The sequence below is a fragment of the Camelus dromedarius genome, chromosome 26 (genome assembly GCF_036321535.1).
Source record: "Camelus dromedarius isolate mCamDro1 chromosome 26, mCamDro1.pat, whole genome shotgun sequence".
Lineage (NCBI taxonomy): Eukaryota > Metazoa > Chordata > Mammalia > Artiodactyla > Camelidae > Camelus > Camelus dromedarius.
The window spans coordinates 7,512,067-7,536,959 of NC_087461.1; the positions used below are offsets into that span (position 1 = coordinate 7,512,067).

A 24,893-nucleotide genomic window follows, 5' to 3' on the forward strand; every position below is an offset into this window, starting at 1 on the left:
TGTCCCCACCCCAGGGTTCGCTGAGAGGGTGGCTTGTCACTGCCCCTCCAGGCTCCTTATTTCACCCCACGGTGAAATGCACGTGATCCACCACCACCATGCTCCAATCCTGTCCACTTCCTGCCCCGCACCCCCTCCAGGATGGCCGGCACCTCCGTGGTGGACCGCTTGGCCTGGCTCCCCTTTCTTCCCTTTTGGACCCCAATTCCTGCAACATAAGAGTCCACAATGAGGACACAGTCTGAACTCAGTTTCCTCTCCCTACCTCTCCCCAGCTTCCTATCTGCCTTGCCTCACCTCTGAGGTCTCAAGCCTGTCCCTACCTGATCTGACCACTGGATCCCTTCCCAGGGCCTTCCTCCCAGCTCCCTCCCCACACCCCTCTCTCTGGCATCTCCAGGACCTCTGATCCATGGACCTGCTTACATCCCCAGGCCCACACCTCCCTTCTGGCTCCACTCTGGGTAAACTAAGCTCCACCGTGTTCCTCTCACCCTCCCCCCAGCGCCCTCCACCTTCTCTGTGCTCAGTGAGAGGGCTCCCGGCCTCAGCTCAGCCCTGTTTGGCACACACCTGCTCCTGCATTTCCTGGCAAGCTTCTCAGAACTGCAAGGACCACGTCCACACTACATTCCACTGGGTCCCTGATCTCACCGGGTAATCTTTCATGTAGTTCTTGCTTGACCTCAGCCTTCCATTAGCAGGGAGGAAGGCAGGGTACCTTTCACCTCCTGTCCTTAGCGCTCCCTCACCTCATTACGTCCTCCCTCTGCTTTGTCGTGTGCCTTCTCCTCTCTGCCCGCCCCCCTCTTCCTCCCTCCCTCCCCCATCTGTTCCTATGCCCTGTCTCCTCTCTCTCTGATTTCAGTCTCCAGCCTTGTGGATGCCCTGGAGGTCCCACCAGCTCATTCTTCACCCTCCCCTCCCCTCTCTGCCTCAGCACCATCCTCCCTCCACGGACCCCAGTTTCACAGGAAGCTGTGTTTTGCTCAGTCCTTCCTGGGCTTGAATCCATCCATCTTCCCTTCCCTTTAGCACCAAACTATTCAATTCTAAGCTGATGTCTGATGCCTAAGAAATAATTTCCTGGGTCTCGATAGAGTTAAGGGGCAGACAGATGCCAAGAACACTGACCATCTTTTCTGGCTGGAAGGTGAGTGGTAGGTGAGGGAGCCCGTCAGGTCCCAGACCTAGATGGCCTTGGACACAAACCAGCCTGGACCCTGACTACTTGGGACAGACTGTTTTTAAAAGCGACATCCTCAGAAGAGAATGCCAGTCCCCTTTGTCGGTGGCCAGCTCTTGGAAATGAGGGGGTAGACGTGGTAGGAAGTACGGGCTTCCTCGGGCTGAGCACCGCCGCAGGGCAGAGCCTGCTCCAAACAAACAGACCGGGGTGGGGCGGGTCAGGGTCAGGGAGACTCCCTTCTCTGTGGGTGAGTGTGGCCGAGATGGGAGAAAAAGGCAAACTTCCAATTATTTTGGGACTGTCCCGGTCTCACTTCCCACAGTCCCAGGTAAGAACCAAGCGGGGCGCACGGTGGCCCAGAGCCCCTGTCAGGCAGTCTTCTTGGAGGTGAAGCCGCCCAGGCGCGTGACAGCACACGACCTCCCTCCGACGTGCACCACGATCTCTCTGCAGCTCCCGGCAGCCAGGGTGTTCACAGGGACAACACAGGGCGCTCCGCGACACCAGCTCAGCACCATTCACCCACAAAGCCGGAGGCATGGGATCTTAGAACTGGAAGGGACCCTGGCGGTCCCCCTGATTGTCTTAGGAGTTGAACAATGCCTCGGAGACAGAAGACGTCCCTGACGGACCTGTACACGCACACGTAAAGCTCTGGGCACCACACGCACGCAGGTCGCCAACTCTCTCCTCCCAGTTTTTGCCTCTGAGCTAACACCACAGGTGACATCTGTATAAATCATGCTTCTTCAGGCCAGTCCGCTCTCCCCCTCCACAAGCAGGTCATCAAACTGACCTCTCCTTGCCCTCTGGTGTTGGTGTGCTGCGCATGGTCTGATCTACCTGCCAGACTGATGGTGCATTTCTCCAGCCTCTAGACAGGCTTGGTGATGCCTGGTGTGGATCCCAGTCTCCTGGGGTCCTTCCCAATGCCTATAGTCACCATGGCTCGGCTGGCTGGAGTCCCAAGAAGGGAAAGGGTCTCCAGGAACACCGAGGCGTGGGCTGCAGATGCTACTCTGGCCTGGCCAACACACAACATTCCCCCAGGTGGGCACACTGCCGTTGCCGTGGGGGCTAAGTGTCACTTGGTATGCTGACAGCCAGGATAATCGTTGAAACCGGAGGCAGAGGTTCAGGACAACCCGAACGAGGTAAACACACCCTGTTGAGGTGCTTCTCTGGAACCAGGACTGGGTCTCATCCTGCCTCTCGCCATTCCCTACTCTCTGGCCACCGGCCAGGGGCCTGCTGGTCCCCTACCATCCACCACCAAGAGGAAGGCAAGGCCTCCATGAGGAGCTGGGGACACATCTGGTGAGAGGGGCTGACTGCCCCCTTCAGGGGCAGCTTTGAAAGGAGCCCTGTCCTGGCTGCAGTGGCCTGCTTGGGGCTGAGGGGGGCCCCAGCCGTGGGCGGCCGTGATTAGTCAGAAGAGCAAGGGCAGAGTAAGAGATGATGCTTTCTGGGCACATGGATGTGCTGGGACCACCACCCCCAGAACGGTGAGGTCGATAAAGCCCTACTCACTGGAATAATGACTCCACTTTCTGCAAGCTCTCAGCCAAACCAGTTTTAAAATTGTCTGGGGGCAATTTTACATAAAAGAAACAAGTCTATCATAAATGCAGGCCAGCAGGGCGTCTTGCTTATGCTGGAGTCAAGGGCACCCGTGTTTATAATTTTCCGACACGACTTCTGGGAATTGTGAAATGTGCAGTAAAAATCCTAAAACATTGAGGAAAAAACCCACCTCTAAAGTCAGGAGGCATTTATTTGCGCAGCTGACGTGCCAGCACATCTTAACGTGACCCAGGCGGAGGCCTGTGAAGTCAGCTTCTCCAGCTCGACCTCCTTCCTGAGCTCCAGACTCATTCAGCAAAGTGCCCACCACAGATGTGCACTGCCGGCACCTTCCTCCGCATTCTCTTCCACTCACATCTGCCTGTTCCCCCAGCACCACCATCCTCCCCGTCCCTTAAACTGGAAAATTGGGAAAAACCTTGCCACCCCTGACCCTTTGCCTCACTCCTCCCACAGGTCTTTCCAAGACCCACAGCTTTCCCACCCCTGGACTGTCTCTCTGCCCCCTCCATCCCCAGACGCTGGCGCTGGGCAGGCCACCTCCGCCCTCCCTCTACTTCTGGTCTGCACTTCCTACCCTCCCCCACCCCCCAACACCTCATCCCCGCTCCTGCACGCAGGCTGAGCTTTCAAAAATGCCAATCAGATCACCCTGCTTAAAACCTGTCAGAGGCCCCCACTGCCCAAAAGTAAAAGTACAAATTCCTGGGCGCAGTTAGGAAATTATGGCAGCTCACGTTGGGGAGATGATCAGGGACTCTTCTTTACATGGATTACTGCATTCGACCCCTTGAAAGTCTCTACAGGAGATGCACTGCTGTCACTTAGGGTCTCAGCCCTACAGGGAAGGCCCAAGGGCGAGGGGCCTGCACACCCGCCCTGCCGGCTGGAGCCCAGGGCTGGAGCCCAGGCAGCCCTGCCAGAGCTCACGTCAGCACCTGCTGGTCCTTCCTTTCTGTGGCCTCAGCTCCCACCTCCCTCCTTTGTCCACTCTCCTCCAGGAATACCAAAGCCAAGGCTCCAAGGGTGGGCGCACAGTTTAAGCCCCCATGCCAGGCCTGGAGTCCCATCCCCCGACCCCAGAGAGCGGGTGGAAGCCTTCTCAGTGTGAGGCTGTGTCTCCGTGAAGATTCTGCTGAGCCCATCCTGCCCCCGCCAGGCCCCTCAGAGTAAAGCTGACCTCCCCCTTCCTTGTTTTTTCAAAAACATCTGGTGAAGGAGAGAGGAGGCTTTTAACCGGCCTCCTTCCTGCCTCCTGCTGAGCGAGGCTGGATTAGTAAACAAGAAGCAAGTCACTTCCCTTGTTTCGAGGTCATTTTCCTCCTAAGATAACCTCTAAAGTCTCATACATACAAGATAAAAAACACTGGGGGTGTCACGTACAACACTATGACTACAGGGAATGCTGCTTTATGGTACATTCAAAAGCTGTTAGAAAATGCTCAAAGTTGTCGTCACAAGGGAAAAAAATTTTCTAACGATATAAGATGATGGATGTCAAGTAAACCTATTATACTAGCCACTTTGCAATACATGCAGAAGTCAAATTATTATGCGCTACACCTTAAACGTCTATCTCTAGCACGAAGAAAAAAGTTTCATCTAGCTGTAAAAGCCTACTGTTTACAAAATAAGAAAAACCTTTAGTATCTTCAGCATCACGTACTTTGACCTACTGTCCAAAGTGACTTATTAAAAAAAATCAAGATGACAGACAATCAAAACCACCTCTTCAGCAAATTCCTTCCTCCCCCTTTTGTCCTCCTGTCAGGGAAGCGCAGCATTCTGGACAGTTCTGCCTGGAAATGACGTCAGCTGGCTGTGTCCTGTTCACTAAGCCACTTTATCTTTCTAAATCTATTTCCTTATCTCTAAAATGGAGACAAAACCTCCCTTACAGGACTATTGTAAAGGGAAAAATGAGTATTTTAACATGATCAGCACAGTGCATGGTGGAACATCACAGATATTCAAAAAATGACAGCTGTTATGATAAATTAAAACACTGTGAAACTGGGTCACAAAGGGACTGTAGGCAGCTCCCTCTCTGGAAAGGTTAACCAGCATATGAGAATCTGGAAAAAATGCTGCAGGAGATGGTGGAATAGGAGATGGTGGGTGGGACAGTTTTCGAGGGGGCTTGTCCGGGGGATCGCTCCTGACACGGCTCTGTGCACTGTGCTTCACTACTCCTGGCCTTTGTTTCAGGCTGGAGGCTCACGGTGCTTTGATAAGACAGCTTAACACATTTACCCCATGCCAGACGTGCTCAGCCCTTTATGTGTGTGCGTGATCTCAGTTACTGCTCACATCAACCCTGCACGCCAGGCATCGTTATTTCCATTTTAAAGATGAGAAGAATTCATGTTCAGAAAAGTATAAACCTAAGGTCACCAGGTTTGAACCTAGTCAGCGACATGAAAACCAGGCGGCCTCAGAGCCCTGCTGCAGACATAGTCCAGGAGGCCGTAAACTATCCATGAACCCCTCTGGAGGTGAAGAAACACTAACTGAAAAGCATCTTAAAAGAAAAAGAACATACAATGTCAATTCGCTTACTACCGAGCAATAAGCTCAAGGAATAAAACTCCAACCTTAACACCTCCTTGGGGAATTACCTTCAATAAAGATGATCCTAAAATATTTCCCATAAAGTGAAAAAGCTACAGCTATTTTTTGCACAGTTGTCATTTCTGCGTTCAGAAGACCGTGTCCCTAAGTGCTGATTTGGGGAAGGATGAGAGCCAGTGGCCAGATGGGGTGCAAGATTCACCCGAGGGGTTCATAGTGATGATCAGCCAACTGAAAGTTTACTCTGGGACGGTGTCAGCCGACAGGGTCTTTCCGGGGGTGGAGGGGGTTCTTACCATGGGTGCCGAGCTGCCTGCTCGCATGTGTATCTTTTATTTGGATCCTTCTCCATCAGATTCCGAATGAAGTCCTTTGCTGTTCAAAAAAAAGGCACAAGGGGAGAAATCAGCATGTGTGACTTGAGAGATGACAAGATGATACCAGTGGAGGTATCAAGGGTACCATAAAAAACACGAGACCAGGGACCTGGGACAAAAAGGCTAGGCGGTACCAGCATTTGCAGGAAAGGGAAACCAAGGCTGGGGATGCTGCATGTTGATCCAGCAAACGAGGAGGCAGCCGAGCCAGCGCTGGGACCCCACCTTCCCAGCTCCGAGTCCTTTCCCGCCGGCAGCTAGTGGTACCTTCGGTTCAGGGGAAAGATGAGACATCTTTGTCCCCAGGTGCCTCTCGCTCAGCTCTGTGCTGCCATAGGGAGCTGTTTTGTTGACTTCTCTCCATGTGTAGATGTCACTGATTCAACAAAATCACCTGAGCACCCACTGGGCCACTGGGGCCTCGACTAGCTCTGTGGATGTGTCACCTTCCAGAAGCCCCACCTGCAGCCTGTGCCAATGGTTACAGACAGTGAGCAGGAAACTGCGATGCCAGAGAGGTGCCCTGGTGGGGAGGCAGAGTGTGCCTGGAGGCCCAGGACCGGGGATGACCCAGAAGCAGGATGCTGGGAATGTGGGGGACTGGGTCCCAGAATAGGAAGATGACCCTGTGTGCCAGGTGGGAGAGCTGTCACCTCTGGGGCCTGGCATCCCACTGGCCACAGGACTGGACTCCTGGGGACGGCAGTGCCCTTCCAAGCTCAGAAGGAAGCTATTCCCCCAGCAGCTCTTTCCTGTTAGCCTTGGAGAACTGTACTCTGGTCCCAGGCTTTGGAAGATTGAGGAAGAAAGCAGAGTGTTCCCAGTTAGGAGGCAAGAACGCCAATAATGTGCTGTCACCCACCAGGGTAGGGGGTATGTTACTATCATCCCCATCTGGTCAGTGAGGAAACTGAGGCTGGAGATGTTTCATCTGTTTACGTGGACATTGGGTTTGATCTTAACTTCTGAGGAGGAAATGGTGCATTTCCCTGGGGACATTCTGTGTGGTGCAGTCGCTGAGACTCGGGCCCCAGGGGCCGCCCACGGGGAGCCGAGAGACCTACCGGAGTCGGAGATGTCATCCCAGTAGGGGGAGTCGAACTCATATTCCGCCTTGAGGATCTGCTCAAAGAGCTTGGAGTCATTCTCGTCATAAAAAGGAGGGTAACCGCAGAGCCTGTAAGACAGGACGGCGAGAGGATCTGAGACGGCTGTGGGCCCAGCAGCTCAGGCTGGTCTGACATCCAGCCCAGAGGAAGAGCTTTCACCCGAGCTGGCAAAGGCTGCACCGTGTGCGCCGCAGACACCGTCTCCACCAAGAAATCACACCTCCTACGTGTCCAAGTGGCATATAAGTCAGCCTGTGACTTCACAGGGAGCAAAAAGGGTTAAAAGCAGGAGGCAGCTGAGGCAAACACACGCAGAGAAACCCAGTTCATCTTAACTCTGTGCACCTTAATCCCTGGTGCTGGACGCCCGGAACACCTACCAGGAAGCCTTCTGCGCATAAATGTAACTGATCTTACTGCCCGTGAGAGTAGCCCTCAGAGATGATGGGTTAATGAAATGAACAAAACACACGTTTAATATGCATTTCAGGACCTTTCCAGATTCACTTTATTTAATAAATCATCAGAGGAAGAAAAGGAAATTTTATCAGCTTGAGGAACCAAGTTGCCACAAGTGGCTCCAAGCCACAAAGCATCACCCGACCTGGCCCAGATCGGGGACTTGGAAGGTTATAGTTTCACCCATTAATATGCAAGAAGCAGAAGGTGGCATAAATGATCATACGATCACCCTTTTCCCACTGAGCCCTTTCAAAGTTGATTTTTTAAAGATCTGATTAGGATGTTGGTGAACAGACCTTTTAGTTCTAGGGGTTCATCTGACAAACATAACAGGAGTAGAAATTTTTATTAAAGACCCCAAATACAATTTGTTCCATGAAATTGTGGGTTCTCACTCCCAGTTCTGCCACCAGCTCTGACGTGACCTCTACCATTAATAGGCCAGTGAGGCATTTTCTGGACCAAAATGTCCTCATCTAAACATGGAGTGGCCAGACTGGAAAGTTCCTAGTATTCTTCCTGGCTCTAAGATGCTGTGGCCCTATGCCTCCTTCTCCCAGTTTGTCTGGGGAAACACCTAGTGCAGGCTGGAGGCCCACGTGGGGCAGGCCCCGGCTGGGCCTGGACATCTGAAGGGCATGGGGTTTAGGCTGACGCCATGAGGGACGGACAGAGCAGAAGGCAAGGCTGGATTCCGGAAGGCCAGGTGCAAAGCTGGATGGCGTAGACCCTGGTTCTGGGCTGGTGACAACCCAGGGGGTGGCAGCCACAGTGCCAGAGTTCTGTCCTCAGAGGAGCCGTGGGTGACTCCTCCCACACAGCCAAACTTTGTTCAAACCACAGCTACAGCCTAGAGACCGATTTCATGGGAACAATCGAACAGGAATCAATAGAATCCAGGCCTTCGAGGGATTTCGGCTGTCGGCAAGTAAGAAATTTACTAGAGGTTCGAAACACACAGCTTTAGGACGATTTTTCAGCCCCTCCTGCCACACATGGTATCGCTGGCCACGCTGCATAGGGGAGAGGCTGATGACTTTTTAAAGGCTGTGGGACATTCTGTGGGCTGGTAAGATTCAAAATCATCTATCCCCTCAAGGTTGATTTAGGGGCTAAGTGCCTGGAAATTTTCATTTCTTAAAAGATCTGCTGCTCTTGGTGAAATGAATATGAAGAGCCAGGGCTTCTGAAACCACGAAGCACATATTTCACTGCCCAGGAAACCCTGGGGCTAAGAGATGGATATGGAAATGTTTCCCATAATGAGGATTTGGGCTAAACAAAGTGTGCATATTAGGAAAAGAAGACAGAGTGAAATGTTAGCTCATCTCAGAAAATAGTGAAATTTTAGACACGTGAGGTTTTTGTTTATTAACAACGGAGTGTGTTTTACTTTACAGTTTAGCTTTCTTTTCAGGGAAAAAAAAGTCTTAAAGATAATCCCAAGACAGATTTATTCTTCTTGTGCCAATTTTCTTCAAGTAATCCTGATTTCTTCTGGTTTCAGCTCTTTTGGAGGGGGGAGTGTATACAATACTGTTTACTCGGCTACACTGAGGATGGAAGGAAAGGAAATGGATGGAGCTCGGGGACTAAGCTAAAATTAAGCAAGAAGATTTTGAAATAAGGATCGAAACAGAACAGAAGGGCAAGGAGAAGTTGTAAACTCTTCCTTAGACCTCGGAATTTCCCAGAGCTCCCTGGCTGGGATATTTCATGAGTAGGCTTGTCTGGTGGGTACAAATGGGAGAAATAACTTTGAGCTATTTCTGTCACCATATACAGAATGCTGACTTCCCCACATGGTCCTGGACCTGTCCATTTGTGGTATCATCTCTGTCTTCACATTTGGCACGTCAGACCATTTAAATAATCTATAAATCATCTCACCATGGGTTCTCAAAGATGATAAAGCCATTCCCAATTGTTCTAGGCCTAAAAGCCCATGGTTCAAAGTAACATCTATATCTGCCAACCCAATGACTGCCCAATACGGGCCCCTGGCCTTCACGGGCTGGTCCATCACCTCCATCCCAGCCTCAGGATAGTCGTCCAGGGAGATCACTTTATACCTCCCACCTTTCCTGTGCTACTTAGTCTGCCATCTTATCTACCTCGGTACAACTTCCACAAACGCACGGCTAGACTCTAGTGCAGCCTCAACTGAGTGCTTATTTTGGGTCAAAATCTCCACCAAGAGCTTTGCTGTATTATCCCCCTTAAACCTCACTCCCCCAGGAGGTGGGTGTCCCCGACAACTTCCCTTCGCTCTTTAGGGCCACTCTCCGCTCTGCCTTCCCTGGGAGGCTGACCTGTGCAGAGGGTTGAAAGAGGGTTGAACTCTCTGACACCTGGGAGGGGGTCGGTCGATAGGGAGATGGTGGAGGGAGGAGGAAACCAGGGACAGGCTAAGTGGAGCCCTGGCCCCTCTACCCAGGCTCAGGCTGGTTACACCCGTGACCAAGGCCACTGCTCCTCTGGAGGGGGGGACTCCATCAGACTCTTCCTTTGGTGTGGTAACTGCTTCCTCCCTCCCCTGATCACCAAGGACCCAAGGGTTTTTACAGTTCAGCTGCTAAAAACCTCGGGGTCGTGGTGCCATCCCTTGTGGTTCCCTCACACCCCACCCTTGTACACAGTCCCTTGTCCAGTTCTCATTCTAAAGTCAAAGAAGCTAACAAGCAGCCAAGTCAGGACGCGAGCCTTATCTGTCTGATTCCAGGTCTGTGTTCTTAACTGTTCCACTTGTTCACTAAAGAGAAGGTGGCTTGAGAACTGGACCGTATGTTTCAGTCTCAGTTTTGAATTTTCTCTGTGGGCCATTTTGTTTGCCCACTGGCCCCTTTATCTGCAAGTAGAACCCGGTGATTGGACCCTACTTCCCCAACCCCGTTTCCCACACTCTGGGTCTAGTTGCTAAGATGCTTAGGGTTGGTTCACTGCACAATGAAACTAAGTTTTGTTTCTGGACCAAGGTAAAGGTATTCACTTTACCTGGGCTGCCCTCCCCTGGCCCCTGCGATCGACTCTGGCAGACCCTTGAAGACCGGCTGCAGTGTTACTAGGAAGACGCAGCCCCTCCTGCCAGGCAGGGTGGGGGTCCTGCTCTGACCCCATGGCAGTGGACAGAGCTGTGCAGTGACACTCCCTACACTGATGCTGCCCTGACCTGTCCACAAGCTCCTTCAGGAAGGACCATGTCTTATGTCTTATTTTCGTCTTTGGATTTTCAGCACCCAGCCCAGGGTTTAACCATGCTGGATGCTGGGTAAGTGTCTGGATCAATGTATATGCTCTTGAAGAAGAGGCTTCTTCATTGACTGCTGAGCACCCCCCGGCTAGGCTCTGAAACAGAGCTAAGGATCCAGGATGCCCCAGCCCAGGGAGCCCTCCAGCCCCCACCTGCCATGACTCCTCCCTCCTGCTCATCACTGCTCCCAGGAGGTGGTTAAAAAAAAAGCAATGCTCTGTGTATCATTTGACAGACATTCCAGATAACCCAGTGTGCAAGGTCAGGTGCTGGGAGCAACCTGGCCTGTCTCTGTAGAGAGAATGCAGTGGGCTCCCTGAATGCCACTTTGGTCTTGTGGACAAGTTTCATAGAGGAGAAGGTTTTCCACGAAGAGGGCTTTTAACATAAACAAATGTGAAAATTGGCAATGGCCAACCGTGCCTGAGTCAGCAGTGCCTGCTTTCTCCTGGAAACTGAAATGCTGTCATCCATCAGAGCTCCTGCTGAGAAGCCCTGGGACTCTGCCGTGGTCATTATGCTCCAGGAAGTGACAGTCTCCCTCCTTGTTTGCCTCTGGTTATGTATTTGCGTCCCTACAAAAATGGGTGCCCACTGAAAAGATTTCCAAGTAATGATTAGTTGTTACCTCTTCCCCCTTTTATGTTAACCTTATTGCTGTAATTCACCTCAACCTTCTATGTTCTTGCATATTTCTTACACCCATGAATTACAGGTTTGAGGTTCTATTTTTCCTCATAGCTTTTGGTACCAGAGGGAGACCCAGAGCGGACAGGAAGGAGCTGGTATCAGAAGTAGTGGTAGGCAATGAGATGTCACCTCACATCTGTTAGGAGAGCTATTATCAAAAAATAAAAGTTCACAAGAGTTTAGATGTGGAGAAAATGGAACGCTTTTATGCTGGTGGGAACGCAACATGGTGCAGCCACAATGGAAACAGTATGGAGGTTCCTCCCAAAATTAAAAATGGAACTGCCACATGAGCCAGAAACCACTCTGTGGGACATAGTTCCAGAGGAAATGAAATCAGGACCTTGAAGAGATACACATGCTCTTGGGTTCACTGCGGCATTATTCACAATGGCCAAGACGTGAAAACAATGCGTGTCTGTTGACTGATACTTGCACAAAGGAATTATGGTGTATTTATACAATGAAATATTACTCAGCCTTAAAAAGGAAACCCTGCTATTTGCAACAACATGGATGAACCTGGAGGAGATTATGAAGTAAAATCAGCCAGACACAGAAAGGAAAAAAATACCTGATCTCAGTTATATGTGGAATCTAAAAAAGGTCAAATACATAGAAACAGAGAGCAGAACTGTGGTTACCAGGGGTGGGGAGGCCAGGGAACTGGGGAGGTGCTGGTCAAAGCGCAACAAGGTGTCGTTATGAAGGATATGAATAAGTCAAGAGATCCAATGGACACATGACAAGTGACTATGGTTAATAATATTGGATTTAATACTGGAAATTTGCTAAGAAAGTAGATTTCAGGTGTTCTCGTCATAAAAAATAGTAACCATGTAAGGAGAATATATGTAAATTAGCTTGAGCACAGTCATCATTTCACTATGTAGATGTAGATCAAACCATCATACTGTGCCTCTTAAATATACAGGGCTTTAATTTTTTTAAAAAATGGTTGAGAAACTACCAGCTGCGTTTTAACATTAAGCAGTGAATGACTTTAAAAAAGGTGTCACTGTAGTAAGAAAACTTAACATGAGATCTAACTTCTTAACAAACTTTAAGTGTGAGTACAGTATTGTTGCTTATGTACACAACGTTGTCAAGTAGATCTCGAGAGCTTACCTATCTTAAATAACTGAAACTTTGCACCTGCTGTAACTCCCTACTTCCCTCTCTCTGCAGCCCTGGGCAACCACCACTTTACTCTTTGGTTCTAAGAATTTGACTATTTTAGAGACTTCCGGTATGTGGAATGTGACTCTAAATGCCCGCAGATGGGCGCTGAGCTCGCCAGTCCACCGCACTACTCCCTATTGCCTTATACCCAGCAGGTCACCCATTTACATCATCTACTGCCTGGCCCTCCACATCCTACGTTTGTGACTCTGAGTCAAGGGCCAAGGATGGAGGTCTGGAGAGGACAAATTTTTTTTTTTTTTGTCTTATACAAATTACTTGTTCAGATTTACTAAAGTATTTATTACTTCACATTCTTTTCAAGCCTTCGTACATTCAGTACTTTCATCTGAGAATTGCCTTCCTCCTACCTAGAGTACATTTTTCAAAATTTCCTTTAGTGAAGACTTCCCAATTGTCTGTTTGAAGTGCCTGAATTTCCCCTTACCTTCTCCCCTGGGTGTAGAATTCTAGGTTGTTTTTTCCTTGTATTTCCATTCCAATGTCTTCTGGGTGTGACACCACTGAAGGTAAATCTCTCTTCCCTCTCTAGATAGTTTTAAGATCTTTGTCTTTGATGTTCTGCTGCTTCACTGTAACAAAGCTAAGTGAGAACTTCCTTTCATTTAACCAGCTTGGGCTCTTGTGATTCTTTTTTTTTTTTTTTAACATTTTTTTTGATTTATAATAATTTTGCAATGTTGTATCAAATTCCAGTGTAGAGCACAATTTTTCAATTATACATGAACATATATATATTCATTGTCACATTTTTTCTCTGTGAGCTACCATAAGATCTTGTATATATTTCCCTGTGCGATACAGTATCATCTTGTTTATCTATTCTACAATTTTGAAATCCCAGTCTATCCCTTCCCACCCCCTGCCCCCTTGGCAACCACAAGTTTGTCTTCTATGTCTATGAGTCTATTTCTGTTTTGTATTTATGCTTTGTGTTTTTGTTTTTTTTTTTAAATTCCACATATGAGCGATCTCATATGGTATTTTTCTTTCTCTTTCTGGCTTACTTTACTTAGAATGACATTCTCCAGGAGCATCCATGTTGCTGCAAATGGCGTTATGTTGTCAGTTTTTATGGCTGAATAGTATTCCATTATATAAATATACCACAGCTTCTTTATCCAGTCATCTGTTGATGGACATTTAGGCTGTTTCCATGTCTTGACTATTGTAAACAGTGCTGCTATGAACATTGGGGTGCATGTGTCATCCTGAAGTAGGGTTCCTTCTGGATATATGCCCAGGAGCGGGATTCCTGGGTCATATGGTAAGTCTATTCCTAGTCTTTTGAGGAATCTCCATACTGTTTTCCACAGTGGCTGCACCAAACTGCATTCCCACCAGCAGTGTAGGAGGGTTCCCTTTTCTCCACAGTGGAGAGGACAATTTTTAAGGAGAGAAGGGGACATTCAGCACTATGTTTGGTGCTGCTGGCTACAAGAGCTAGGAGACCTGTGGGCCAGATCCCATAGCCCAGATGCCCAAGGCAGTGTGTGTGTGTGTCTGTGTGTGTGTGTGCACCCACGTGTGTGTGATTTCCTCCTTGGCAACTGCTACAGGAACTCAGAAGAGGGTGAGAATCCTGACTGGAGTGATCAGGGAAGGCTCCTGGGAGGAGGTGTGACCTGTGCCATCTGCATCCGTAATTCTGGGCTGGTGCTCATCAGAGCCACCTGGGACTCTGGTCAAAACTGAAGATGCCCTGTATCTTCCCCAAACCCAGTGCATCTGAATCTTTAAGGGCAGGCCCAAGTATCTTTATTTTTGTTCTTTACAAAATTATAAAGGTACTTTAGGTTCAGAGTTAAAGAGATCAAGTACAGAAGAGTAAAGGGAATGTTTCCTCCCTGACCCTCATTCCCACTCCTGTTAACACTTTCCTGTGAATGCTTTTCAGAAACTTTCTTGGCATCTACAAGCATGTACGTATGTGTGTGTATGGGGAACCAGAATTCAAATTACCTGGAAGTTTAGCCTGGACGGACCGGCTGCATAGGAACAGCTGGTTTGTTTCTTTGCACGTGCCAGCAAGCCCCCGGCATGAACAAAGAGGACCCCCTCTTTCAGGGGAATATGCTTGATTTTTTCCCTCTGAAATTTCCATCGAATATCAGCTGGTTGCCCTTTCTCGCCTTGTGACTCAGGAGGAGCTGCAGCTGCCCTGCTCTCCTGAGCCACATCTGGCTTCCCTGAGCACAGGCCCCTCAGGTTCCCCACTGAGGACAGAGGATGAAGAACCGCCATGAGGCAGTCCTCTGGCCGTCCCTAAATGCTGATCGGGTATCGGCTGTGTCCTGGGCCTGGGGATACAGCATTGAATGAATCATCAGGGTCCTACTCTTCATATTCTATTTGGGGGAAGAGGGGGACAGACACTCAACATGAAATTTCCAAATAAACAGGAAAGCTAAGCAGCAAAAGTAATGGGTGGGGAGCTAGCTGGTCCCAGAAGGTCACAGCATCTCAACCTCAATCGAGTCTTCCTTTCCATGTACTGATCCCTGTGCCTGAAGTGCTCTTCTCCTCGAGGACAACTGGACTGGCTCCTCCTTACTCCCAAAGCTCGTGTGTGTGGCCCCTGGCTCCGTGATGTCTTTCCTGAGCCCACCCAGCCAGGGCAGGCACGCCTCCCCCGTGCTCCCCCAGCTTCCCGGGAACGGCCATCATGGCGCCCATGCTGGTGGATGTCTATGGCCCAGCCCACGTCACCTCCTGTTAGACTCTGAGCTCCCCTCTGAGGGAGGAGGCCGTGGCTCATTGAGGTTCGCAATCCCAGTACCCAGCCCACGTGCTCAGCAAAAGTCTGCTGGATGAATGAGTCCATAAATGCTTCAGTGTGTCAAAGATGGCGGCCCGCACCCCACTCAGCCCCTCCCTGAATACTTTCTACTTTTCACACTCCACTGCAATCCTATCTCTCTCTTGGGCCGTCTCAAGAAATTGAAGAACTATTATTTCACGGTTATTCTGTTTATGAATTCCTTGAGGAGAAAGACTATGCCACACATCGTGTTTCTTCTGTATCTCCCATTAGCACTCAACAGTATTTGATCCTTCTGTGTTGGTTGACTGCTCTTTAACAAGCGGTAAATCCTTCCGTGAAACATGCTTGCGTGTGTGTGCGTGCACTGCAGCACATGCTGAAGTTGACTTAAGGTGCGGGGTTGAACGCCCTGAAATGGTGTTTACTCTGGAAAAAATAATTCAGCTAAACTTCCTGAAGTGTTAAAATTTTTCAGCTACTTTTGCAGCGAAGCCTCCTAAGGGCCAACAGCATCCATGGTAAGTGACATCCATCAAGGCGGACGGGGGTGAGCACAGCACATCCTCTCGGGGCTCATGTTTGCTCTGCGGCTGATGGTTTCCTCCAGGGATGCAGCTCCCCCTGCTCTGGATTCCCTCCAACCAGTCAGTGCTCACGTGACCACACAACCCAGCGATCACACCCCCTGTTCCCAGCCTGAATCCTCAAGCCAGGCACTAAAGAAGGGCTTTGTGTGGTATGGGGATTCACACAGAATCCCAGAGTTTTATTTTGGGGTCCAGAAGTCATCATCTGTCCTACCCCTTATTTAGGAGACCGACAAAGCGGGTCCCAAAGAGAAGAAGAGGTGGCCTTGGGGCCACAGCCAGTGGCAGACCTGGGCATCTCTCTGCTCAAGGCTCTGGCCTAGAAAACCAAAGCCAGTTCAGTCCAGTTCTACAGACATTAACGGAGCACTAAGGTTTATCAAATGCTGCCCACCCAGCAGCGAGGAAGACAGCCTCTGTTCAGAGTCCAGCCGGGAACAGAAAAAGGACAAGAGCAATGTTGATCTTCCTACAGAAGAGAAACTAACTGGGCTGCATGTGTCCCGTTACAGCCGTGAGCGCCATCCAGCACCTGCGGAGCGGCCACCGCGTGCCAGGCCAGGCCACACAGCTTCCACATATTCCCTCTTTTAATGCAGAAAGCCAAGTATTTCAGCCCCCCCTTCTGGACGAGGAAACGCACGAGGGATTAGCAGCAACCTGCTCACATCGACAGGGCAGAACAGAATCTTAATTAGTTCATCCAACTCCAGAGCCAAGTCAGGTCAACCTTTAGGCCTGACAGCAGGTGTGTCAGTTCAAAGATGGGGAGATGCCACATGTGTGCTCTTCCTAAACCTGCCCTCTGAAGTCAGGGTGCCGTGGTTTTTTTTATAGTATATGTTTGGAAACAGAACCAGAGACAGGGTTATAAGACCTGTCAATGGAATAAAGAACAGCTCAGAGGCCTTAGAAAATCAACACCTAAGGTTCTACCCCAGCCTGCCTTCCAAAAAGACAGACAGCAGGAGGATTCCTGGGACCATCACGGCCTGTTGGGAGAAGAATGCAGCCGGGTCTACACTGAACCGAATCCCAAGATGATCATGTCCTGCAGCCACCGTTCAGTGCCCTGCTCCCACACAGAGCTGCAAGGGGACGTTGAGGACAGAAAAGCTTGTGTCAAGACCTGTGAAACAGGGCTGGGCAGAAGTTCAGGCCTGCTGCGCTGACCCAGGGTAACTGGGAAACCGAGTAACACCCATGAGTGAAATTTCTAAGCATCTGAAATGCACTTCTTAAGTGCTCCCAAATATTTCAAATATTTTACACAAAAAGCATCCGAGTGCCACAGTCCACTCTGACAATCAAATAATCATCAGAAGACGGCCACCCGGAATTTGCCCTTTCAGTCTAATTGGATGAAGGCTCTGAATGTGAACAGAGAGGTGATTTTTCAAGGAAAGGTGCGCGGCTATGCTCTGGGGGATCACTGCTCTCGGAGGGGTTTCGTGGTGTGGCTTTCTCAGCCTGGGATTCAGAGAAACGCAGACACAGATTCAAATCCTGGCTCCAGCAAGTAATGGTTGAGTGACTTCGGGGAAATTATATATCCTTTTCGGGTCTCAGTTTCTTTTGTGAAATGAGGGTAACAGGCCCACCTCATAGATAGTACAACATATATAACATACACTATAAAATAATCTAGATTATAGAACACACGCACACGGATGGATGGAGAGAAATGATACACACGTGAGAGTGGCTGTCACAGAGCAATCATTAAATACCCGCTCCCCGCCCTTATCCACCACGTCCCTTTTCCATCCCACCAACTCCATCTAACCTTTCAGGGTCCTTCCACTGAAATATGGTGAAATGGGACACTGCTCACCATCGGGAAGAACAAGACAAGGGGAGAGAGGAGCAGAGGAGTCCTGAGGGACTCAGCCCAGGGTCCTACATGCCAGACACAAAAACGAAGCAACATATTTAAAAATGTTGTGCCAAGTCTCAGAATCATCCATGAAGGACCACACATCCTGACCTGAACTTCTAAACTGCTACAAAGGGGAAGGAGAAGGGTGCCGCCTCCGGTCCTCATTTTGCACACTGTTACGGCTGTGAGGTCGGGAGGTTGGGAAATTGCTCTGCAAACTTCGTTTTTGTGTATTTCCAAGCATTTAGCCAAGGAGACCTCAATTCTAGGAGTAGCTCAAGCTCTCCTGAGAACACCTGGTCGGAGCTGTATCTGTGAAGAAGGAATATTTGTATGCACTTAGACCAGGGAGAGACAACAAACCTGCACGTATACTGTAAACTTGAGAAGCCACATTAGGCCAACCTGGGCCAACACAATGGGTCTCTGAAAAACACCCGCAAAATCAATCATATCTGGGTGTCCTTCCTCTGGAAACCGGAGTCTGTTGGATAATGCAACAGCCACTCCAATCTGCCCCTCCATCTTGGCTGTCACTGAGTATTCAACAAGTGTTTACTGAATGAATGTCTGGGACCCACATTGAGGAATCTGAGTTGTTTTCATCTTGGTTAATAGGACAGGTTTTTTAAAATAATAAAATAAAGCCAAGTTTTTTAAGCTGACAGATCCCTTGAACTTCATTGCAAAGCTCACTTATGAAAAAAATAGGTTTCAGCTTCTCATTCAGGTTTATAGACCAGTATGAACAATGAGACCTGAATGATGACAAAAATGTAATGCAATTATTCCAGCAACTCTGTCTTTGATGATGTGCAAGCCAGAGCTTTTTCCTTGCAAACTGGGAAGAGACAAGGGAAGGTTCGCACGTTAGAACACGTGCAGGCTGACCGCAGCAAAGCGCTGTGGGTAAAATGCAATGGATAAATGTCCCATGTCACCCTTGGGATTTGCATAATACCTTGAAAGCTGAGAGTGAGGATGCAGGACAGGGAAAGCTCTAGAGGAGGAAGGAAAGGGATATTGGAGGGAAGAAAGGAAGTGCATCCCTTAGAACGTTTGTACACAACAGGAAGCCGTGCAGGGAGAGGAAGAAAACCAAACACTTCCGCCAGCACGAGAGGTTAGCAGCATACTCCACTTGGAGTAAAGAGTTTAAAGAAATTCCGTACACAGTAAAGGGTGGGCCAGGGGATAACACTGTCAAAGCTGTTGTATTGCGATCTACTGACCCACTTTCAAGTGTCTAACTTTTTGATTCTTGCATCAGCCAAATGGACACTGCCTCCAGGAAGTCTGCAGGATTAGTCCAGAGGCCCGGGGCCTCCTCCTTTAGGTGCAACACCTCTCAAGGAAGGTCAGACAAATGTACTTCCAACTTGGCCCATGCTGACTAGATGGAGGGCTCGGCTGGGGAGGAGGAGGAGGAGTGAGGAGACCTTCCAACAGCCAGGAAAGTTGTGTTAGGAGAAACATGGCGAAACTTTCAGCAGCTAAAATTAGTTCTCACAAGTGATGGATTTTATAGTGAAGCCCTGAGGGGTGCAGACATCCAGTCTGGAGGTGATTAACACAAGTGTTAACTGATGATTCTGAACCCTGGGCGGATTTCCAACTCCACTTTTGCATCTAGACATTGCTTTCTTGGCTGTGGGGTTCTTGTTCCCTCCCTCCCTCCCTTCTCTATCCCCCAACCCCCCCAGATTCCTTCTCTCTCTCATGTGCTGCTCGGTAAGCGGCTATGAACCCGTGCAGACTAACAGCCGCACTGGAGAAATGCCCTGGTACCTCCATCCCGTTGGCCTTTGACTGCACTTCTCGCTTGTCCCCTGGCCTCTGTCAGCCTTCTCACAATGCACATCTGAGGACAACTAGAAATTGTTTTCATCCTCTGAGGCGCACAGACAACAATGTCCAGTCATCCTTGGAAACGCACTGTGAGAGCCTGGCAAGGTGGCCGGAAGCCCGCTTCCTAGGGGCCTCGGCTGTGGTCCAGCCCTGGTGCAGCTGTGCTGGTGCTGTGTCCCTCCTTCCAAACCACCTCCACGAGTGCTTCCGGACTTGCTGGTGTGAGCTGGTACCTCTCCCACTCCCACCCCCATCTCTGCTCCTCTCGGTCGCAAACCCTGCTCAGACTCAGTGGTCTGAACTCCTGACTCTTGTCATTAGAGCTTTTGGTCCTTTTACCTCTCTGCGCCCTGCCTCCCTGCTGTGCTGCATCCAGATGGCGAAGCTTTTAAACATCAAAAGGGCCTCTTTTGGTTCTTTCACCGGCTGGGTGTGGTGCCAGGTGAATTAAACATCCTGATGATTCAGCGATTCTGGTTTCCCCATCACCAAGTGTTGGGTATCAGAAGTTCAAAGCCGAATCAAATCTTCCAAATTACGTTTTCAAAATTACGTCTGAAGCCAAATGGTACCTATTTTATCAAACACAGTGAGCATGTCATACCCTTAGATAATTGGGTCTTGCAGGATAAACCGTCGATCTCTCCTGCCTGATGGCCCTGCCGACATCTGAAGACAGTCCTTCCGAGCCCAGATCACTGCACACCGCTCTTACGGAGCCTTCCTCCTGGCCTGGGAAGGGTTCACATCCCCTCCCCCGCCGGGAGCAACCCCAGCTCTTGCCTCCCATCTCGATGACAGCAAGACCGGACAGTAAGTTACGTGTTTACTGTCTGTCGCCTCCAGCAGACAGTAATCGCCTCCCTGGCCAGGGTGGCAATGAATCCGTCTCAGCCACCCCATCATATTGCCTGACACATATTAGACTCAATAAATGTTACTTAAGTGAATGAATGTCAACCCCTGCCTTCCATTCTCCAGGCTTCATATCCCGAAGCATTTAGCTGCTACTTAAGTGACAGTCACCAGGAGAAGATGCTTATATGAAATAAGAAAGCAGAGAAAGTAAAGTGTTTTCTCCATTTGGCCCAAAGCCACACGGTTTTCCGTGTGTAAAAGTGATGGAGGAGGCACTCCATTCCTGCTTCTCCCTCTGGGCACCGTCCCCGTCGGGGCCTCCGCAGAGACAAAGGTGCAGATGCGGGTGGATCTGCCCTTCCCTGAAGTCCCTGGAGGAAGCTGCTCCCACCACCATCTAAAACACAGAATTTTTTAACCTCATTGGCACTGCTTGTAAAACTTCCTCCCCTCACTGCTGTGCACATCCCTGTACCAGTTTTTTGAAACCAGAGAGTATTTTATGTTTGGCTCTTTCCTAAAGGGTTAGAGGTGAACCAGTTGTCAACAGACAGCCAAGTTTTCTCCCAAAGCAGCAAAGAGAGGATCATGGGCCCATGCACGAAGCAGAAATGAGGTCAAGCAGTCCTTGTAAACAAAAGGCACTGAGGCACCACAGGATCCACTCAGTAGAAACTATGCCGGGTAGGGGTGAAGGCTGCGTGAAGATCCTCAGAAAGGAGCCACACTGAAATGCGGTCAGTGAAGTAGAATCAGTGAACCTGGGAATTATAACCAACCATAAGTGCAGGCTGAAACAAAAACAATGATGCTGGAATAGCACAGGAGAGCACGGTGGTGGCTGGTCTTCAAGGCCGGAGGAAGGAGAGGCAGGTGTAAGAACCGTCTGCACGTGGCCACTCTGACCAGCCACTGTGAAGAGCTGTGCCCCTTGATGGAAATGCCCTTTGGGGAGGAAGGTGACCCGGAGCCCATGACAGGCTCTATGGAGACATCCGAAGCTGTCCCACTCCCCCGCTCTGGTCCCTCACTCACGGAGGAAACTGCTGTTTTGAACTTGGTTTCTCCTGGAGCATTTCCTACGGGGGAGAGAACTTGCTAGTCTGACGATCTGCATATTCAGTGACCTCACGGGGCACGCATCTCACGATGACTTGTAACTGGGCACTCCAGTTGTGTGTGTGGTCTTTAATCTCTTTTGAGTCCGGCAAGTGTGAGTCAGTTCACTGGGATTATCTGAACAAGACGGAGCAACAGATCTGATTTTGTTTCTAAACGTCTAAAGCCAGAGGCCAGACCGTGGGCCCGTGGTGGTGGCCTCAATGAGGCGCTGTCCCACTCTGCACAGCTTACGAAAATAAGAAGATGATTTCTGCCTGCTGACAACGCCACTTGATTATTCTCATTAGGGTTACCATCCCCCATACCGAGTAGTAACAACCATCGTAGTACCCCAGGCGTGGGGCTCCGTGATGACGCTGCATTCTCTCCAGCTGAAACCTGGGTTCACGCCGTCTTCCTGGGACATATGCATCCACAAGAAGACAGCTGCCAGTGGTTGAAAGTAATGGTGACTGCTGTGGTGAGGACGTCCTTTGTCTCAGAAGACGGACATAAGTATGCAGGTTAGACACTCTTGATTCCTCTCTTCCGAAGCTAATTACGCCGTGTCTACTGGGTCAACTTATGTGACCTCGTTTTAAAAACTGAACAGCACAGGAGGCCAGTCACCAAGTAAGGGGATCAGTGTAAGTATTTGCCTGGGGTGTCTTCTAGGCAGAGAGGTCAGAGGGCATGGCATGGGTAAGTGCCCCCACCCTAACCATCCAGCCTGCCCTAACACCCTCTTCTCCATAAGGTCTTTCTTTGTTTTTCAGTCTGCAAACATTCACTGTGTTTCTCTCCACAACATGTTGTATCCCTGGGCATAATTTAGGCAAGAGATCATTAAAGAATCTCCTTGAAGTTGCGAGTAGAAAGGCAGCCTACCGGATCACAAAATCGAGTTCGGTTCACAGGGTGCTGGTCCTCATCTTGATGAGGCAAATGTATTTCTTGGCTGAGTCAACCTCATCAGACTAGACACCAACACACTCATCACAGTGTCCAGCCCACTCCATCCTCATTCCTTCCCAGTAGCTTAAGCTGCAGGCAAAGATGTATTTTGCAAGTCCTGATCCCCAGAGGAAGATTCCTGGCAGGGTAAGGACCCGTCAAAAGTGCTTTTAAAAAAATGAGCATCCTTGACAGGAAAAAATATTTCTCCTTCCAAGTGATGGATAACAGAAATGAGTGTGGAGATCAAAAGAGTACCAATTCATCAAGGATCTGCACTGACAAAATGAAGAATGTCTGCATGGCATGCGGAGAGGGGAAAATGTGGTGCCTGCCACGGCTACTGTTGCTGCAATCTGATATCTCAGCGTGACAGGTTTATCAAAGGAAGATAATCAGGCTGCACTCCCAACAATGACAGAGGCTAACAGCTTTCCCATTACAGGTGACACGAGGAACGAGGGGCTCTGCCCTGGTCCCCGTGGGACAGCTGGACTTCCAGCCTCCAGAACTGTGAGAAATAAATGTCAGCTGGCTAAGCCACCAGGCCATGGTATTGTGTTAGAGCAGCACGAGCTGACTAAGGCACCACTGCTTAGTTTTAAGCTGCTTGTCCCAATAATGCAGTACGCACCTCCTCATGGCCATCCTGATACATCCTGCCCCGACGCCAAGACTTCCCAGGGAGATAATCATATGTAAATTATACATACAGAAGGAATCTACAGACACTAGTGCAGACCAGCGCAGTGGTTCAAGATTCAGGACAGTTGTCAAGGCACGAGTAAGCAGAAGGCCAGATCATTTCTCTAAGTCCTTCACACTCAAGTTGGGCAGGGATAAGAATTGCAGTTGAGGGCTCAGGGAGCCAAGTAAATAATGTAGGGCCCATGGCCAGTGTCTGCTCACCCAGGACCCACCAGCATGGTATGCAAAATTGTACGTGTGTGAACTTAATGGGGAAGAGGGCCCAGAGCTTTCATTAGATTCTTAAAAGGGTCTAGAACCCACCTCCCCCAACACAAAGGAAGAAACTACTGCAGAAGGTGGTCAGCGAGCCTTGGAGCCGAAAGCATTATGTAAGTGCAATATGTTAGTTTTGTGGCTCAGATGAATCTGGCCTTTCCCTAATTCCAAAAGTGGGAGCCCTTCAGGCCAAGTATATTATAATGGATAAATTCTCCCGCGAGAATGGCAGGAATCTGCGGGAGCTGTCAGCTGGATCTACGCCTTGCTGTAAAACCTGCCCAGATGAACACATGCTGTAGAAAAACCATTTGCTTCCCAGATAATGAGACAAAACCAACATGGGGGGGTGCATTTCCAGCCTTCCCTGAGGATGCCACTGTCAGACTCCAATCACAATCCTTCACAACCTTTCACTGTGCGCAGCGGGCTCTATCAGTTATGAAACGTTCCCTTCCTTGGGGAGGATCAGGAGGAGAAATTCACTTCCTATCCATTACAGACACTCAGCCTAAACTCACCCCAAAAGCATGTTCCAAAGAAAGTCTTTCAAAGTATCATTGCAAAAAAAAAAATGTAACTTCAAAATAACTTTACAGTGGACTTCAGCAAAACAGAACATAACAAAGAAAACACCCAAATTGATCATCTGAAAATAATTGCAACAAGCCTTTGACCTATGATGGCATTTCCTGGGTTGTGGAGATAAGAAATGGGGGAATTCAAGGGCTAAATTTTGGTTTTCATCACATTTTTTCTTATTGTGATAAGTGTTGGAGATGTCATATTTTCAGAGAGGTTTGTATCCCCAGAAAAGCCCAGGTGATGCATGAAAAGATGCTCAGCATCACTGGCCATAAGATAAATGCCAATCATCCATCGACAGAGGACTGGATAAAGAAGTTGTGGTATATGTATACAATGGAATACTACTCAGCCATAAAAAAGAATGAAATCATGCCATTGGCAGAAACATGGATGGACCTAGAGATCATCATGTAAGTGAGGTAAGCCAGACAGAGAAAGAAAAATACCATATGATATCACTCATATGTGGAATCTTAAAAAAAAAAAAAAAAAGAAAAGAGGACACTAATGAAGTTATCTACAAAACAGAAACAGACTCACAAACATAGTAAACAGTCTTACGGTTACCGGGGAAAGGGGGTGGGAAGGGATAAATTTAGGAGTTTGAGATTTGCAAATGTTAACCACTATATATAAAAAAAGATTTAAAAAAACCCCAAATTTCTTCTGTGTAGCACAGGGAACTATATTCAATATCCTGTAATAAATACCCTTTAATGAAAAAGAATATGAAAATGAATATACATGTATATGCATGACTGGGACATTGTGCTGTCCACCAGAAATTAACACATTATAAGTGACTATACTTCAATGAAAAAAAATGTAGAGGGCCAAAAAAAAAAAAAAGAGAGAAATGCCAATCAAACCCAGAATGAGATACTGCTTCACACTAAGGACAGACATTACCAAA

General features: G+C 49.0%; 1 protein-coding gene across 2 annotated transcripts in view; it reads right to left on the bottom strand.

The window, feature by feature from the left end:
• Positions 1-24,893, bottom strand: part of CAMK1D (calcium/calmodulin dependent protein kinase ID) — a 344,198-nt gene that overhangs the window by 8,939 nt on the left and 310,366 nt on the right. For both annotated transcript variants that reach the window (XM_031444848.2, XM_031444847.2), the window contains exons 7-8: positions 6,786-6,898; positions 5,641-5,719 (exon numbers count right to left, since the gene is read on the bottom strand). In XM_031444848.2, the coding sequence (XP_031300708.1) occupies positions 5,641-5,719; positions 6,786-6,898 (192 nt within the window). The remainder of the gene's footprint in view (positions 1-5,640; positions 5,720-6,785; positions 6,899-24,893) is intronic.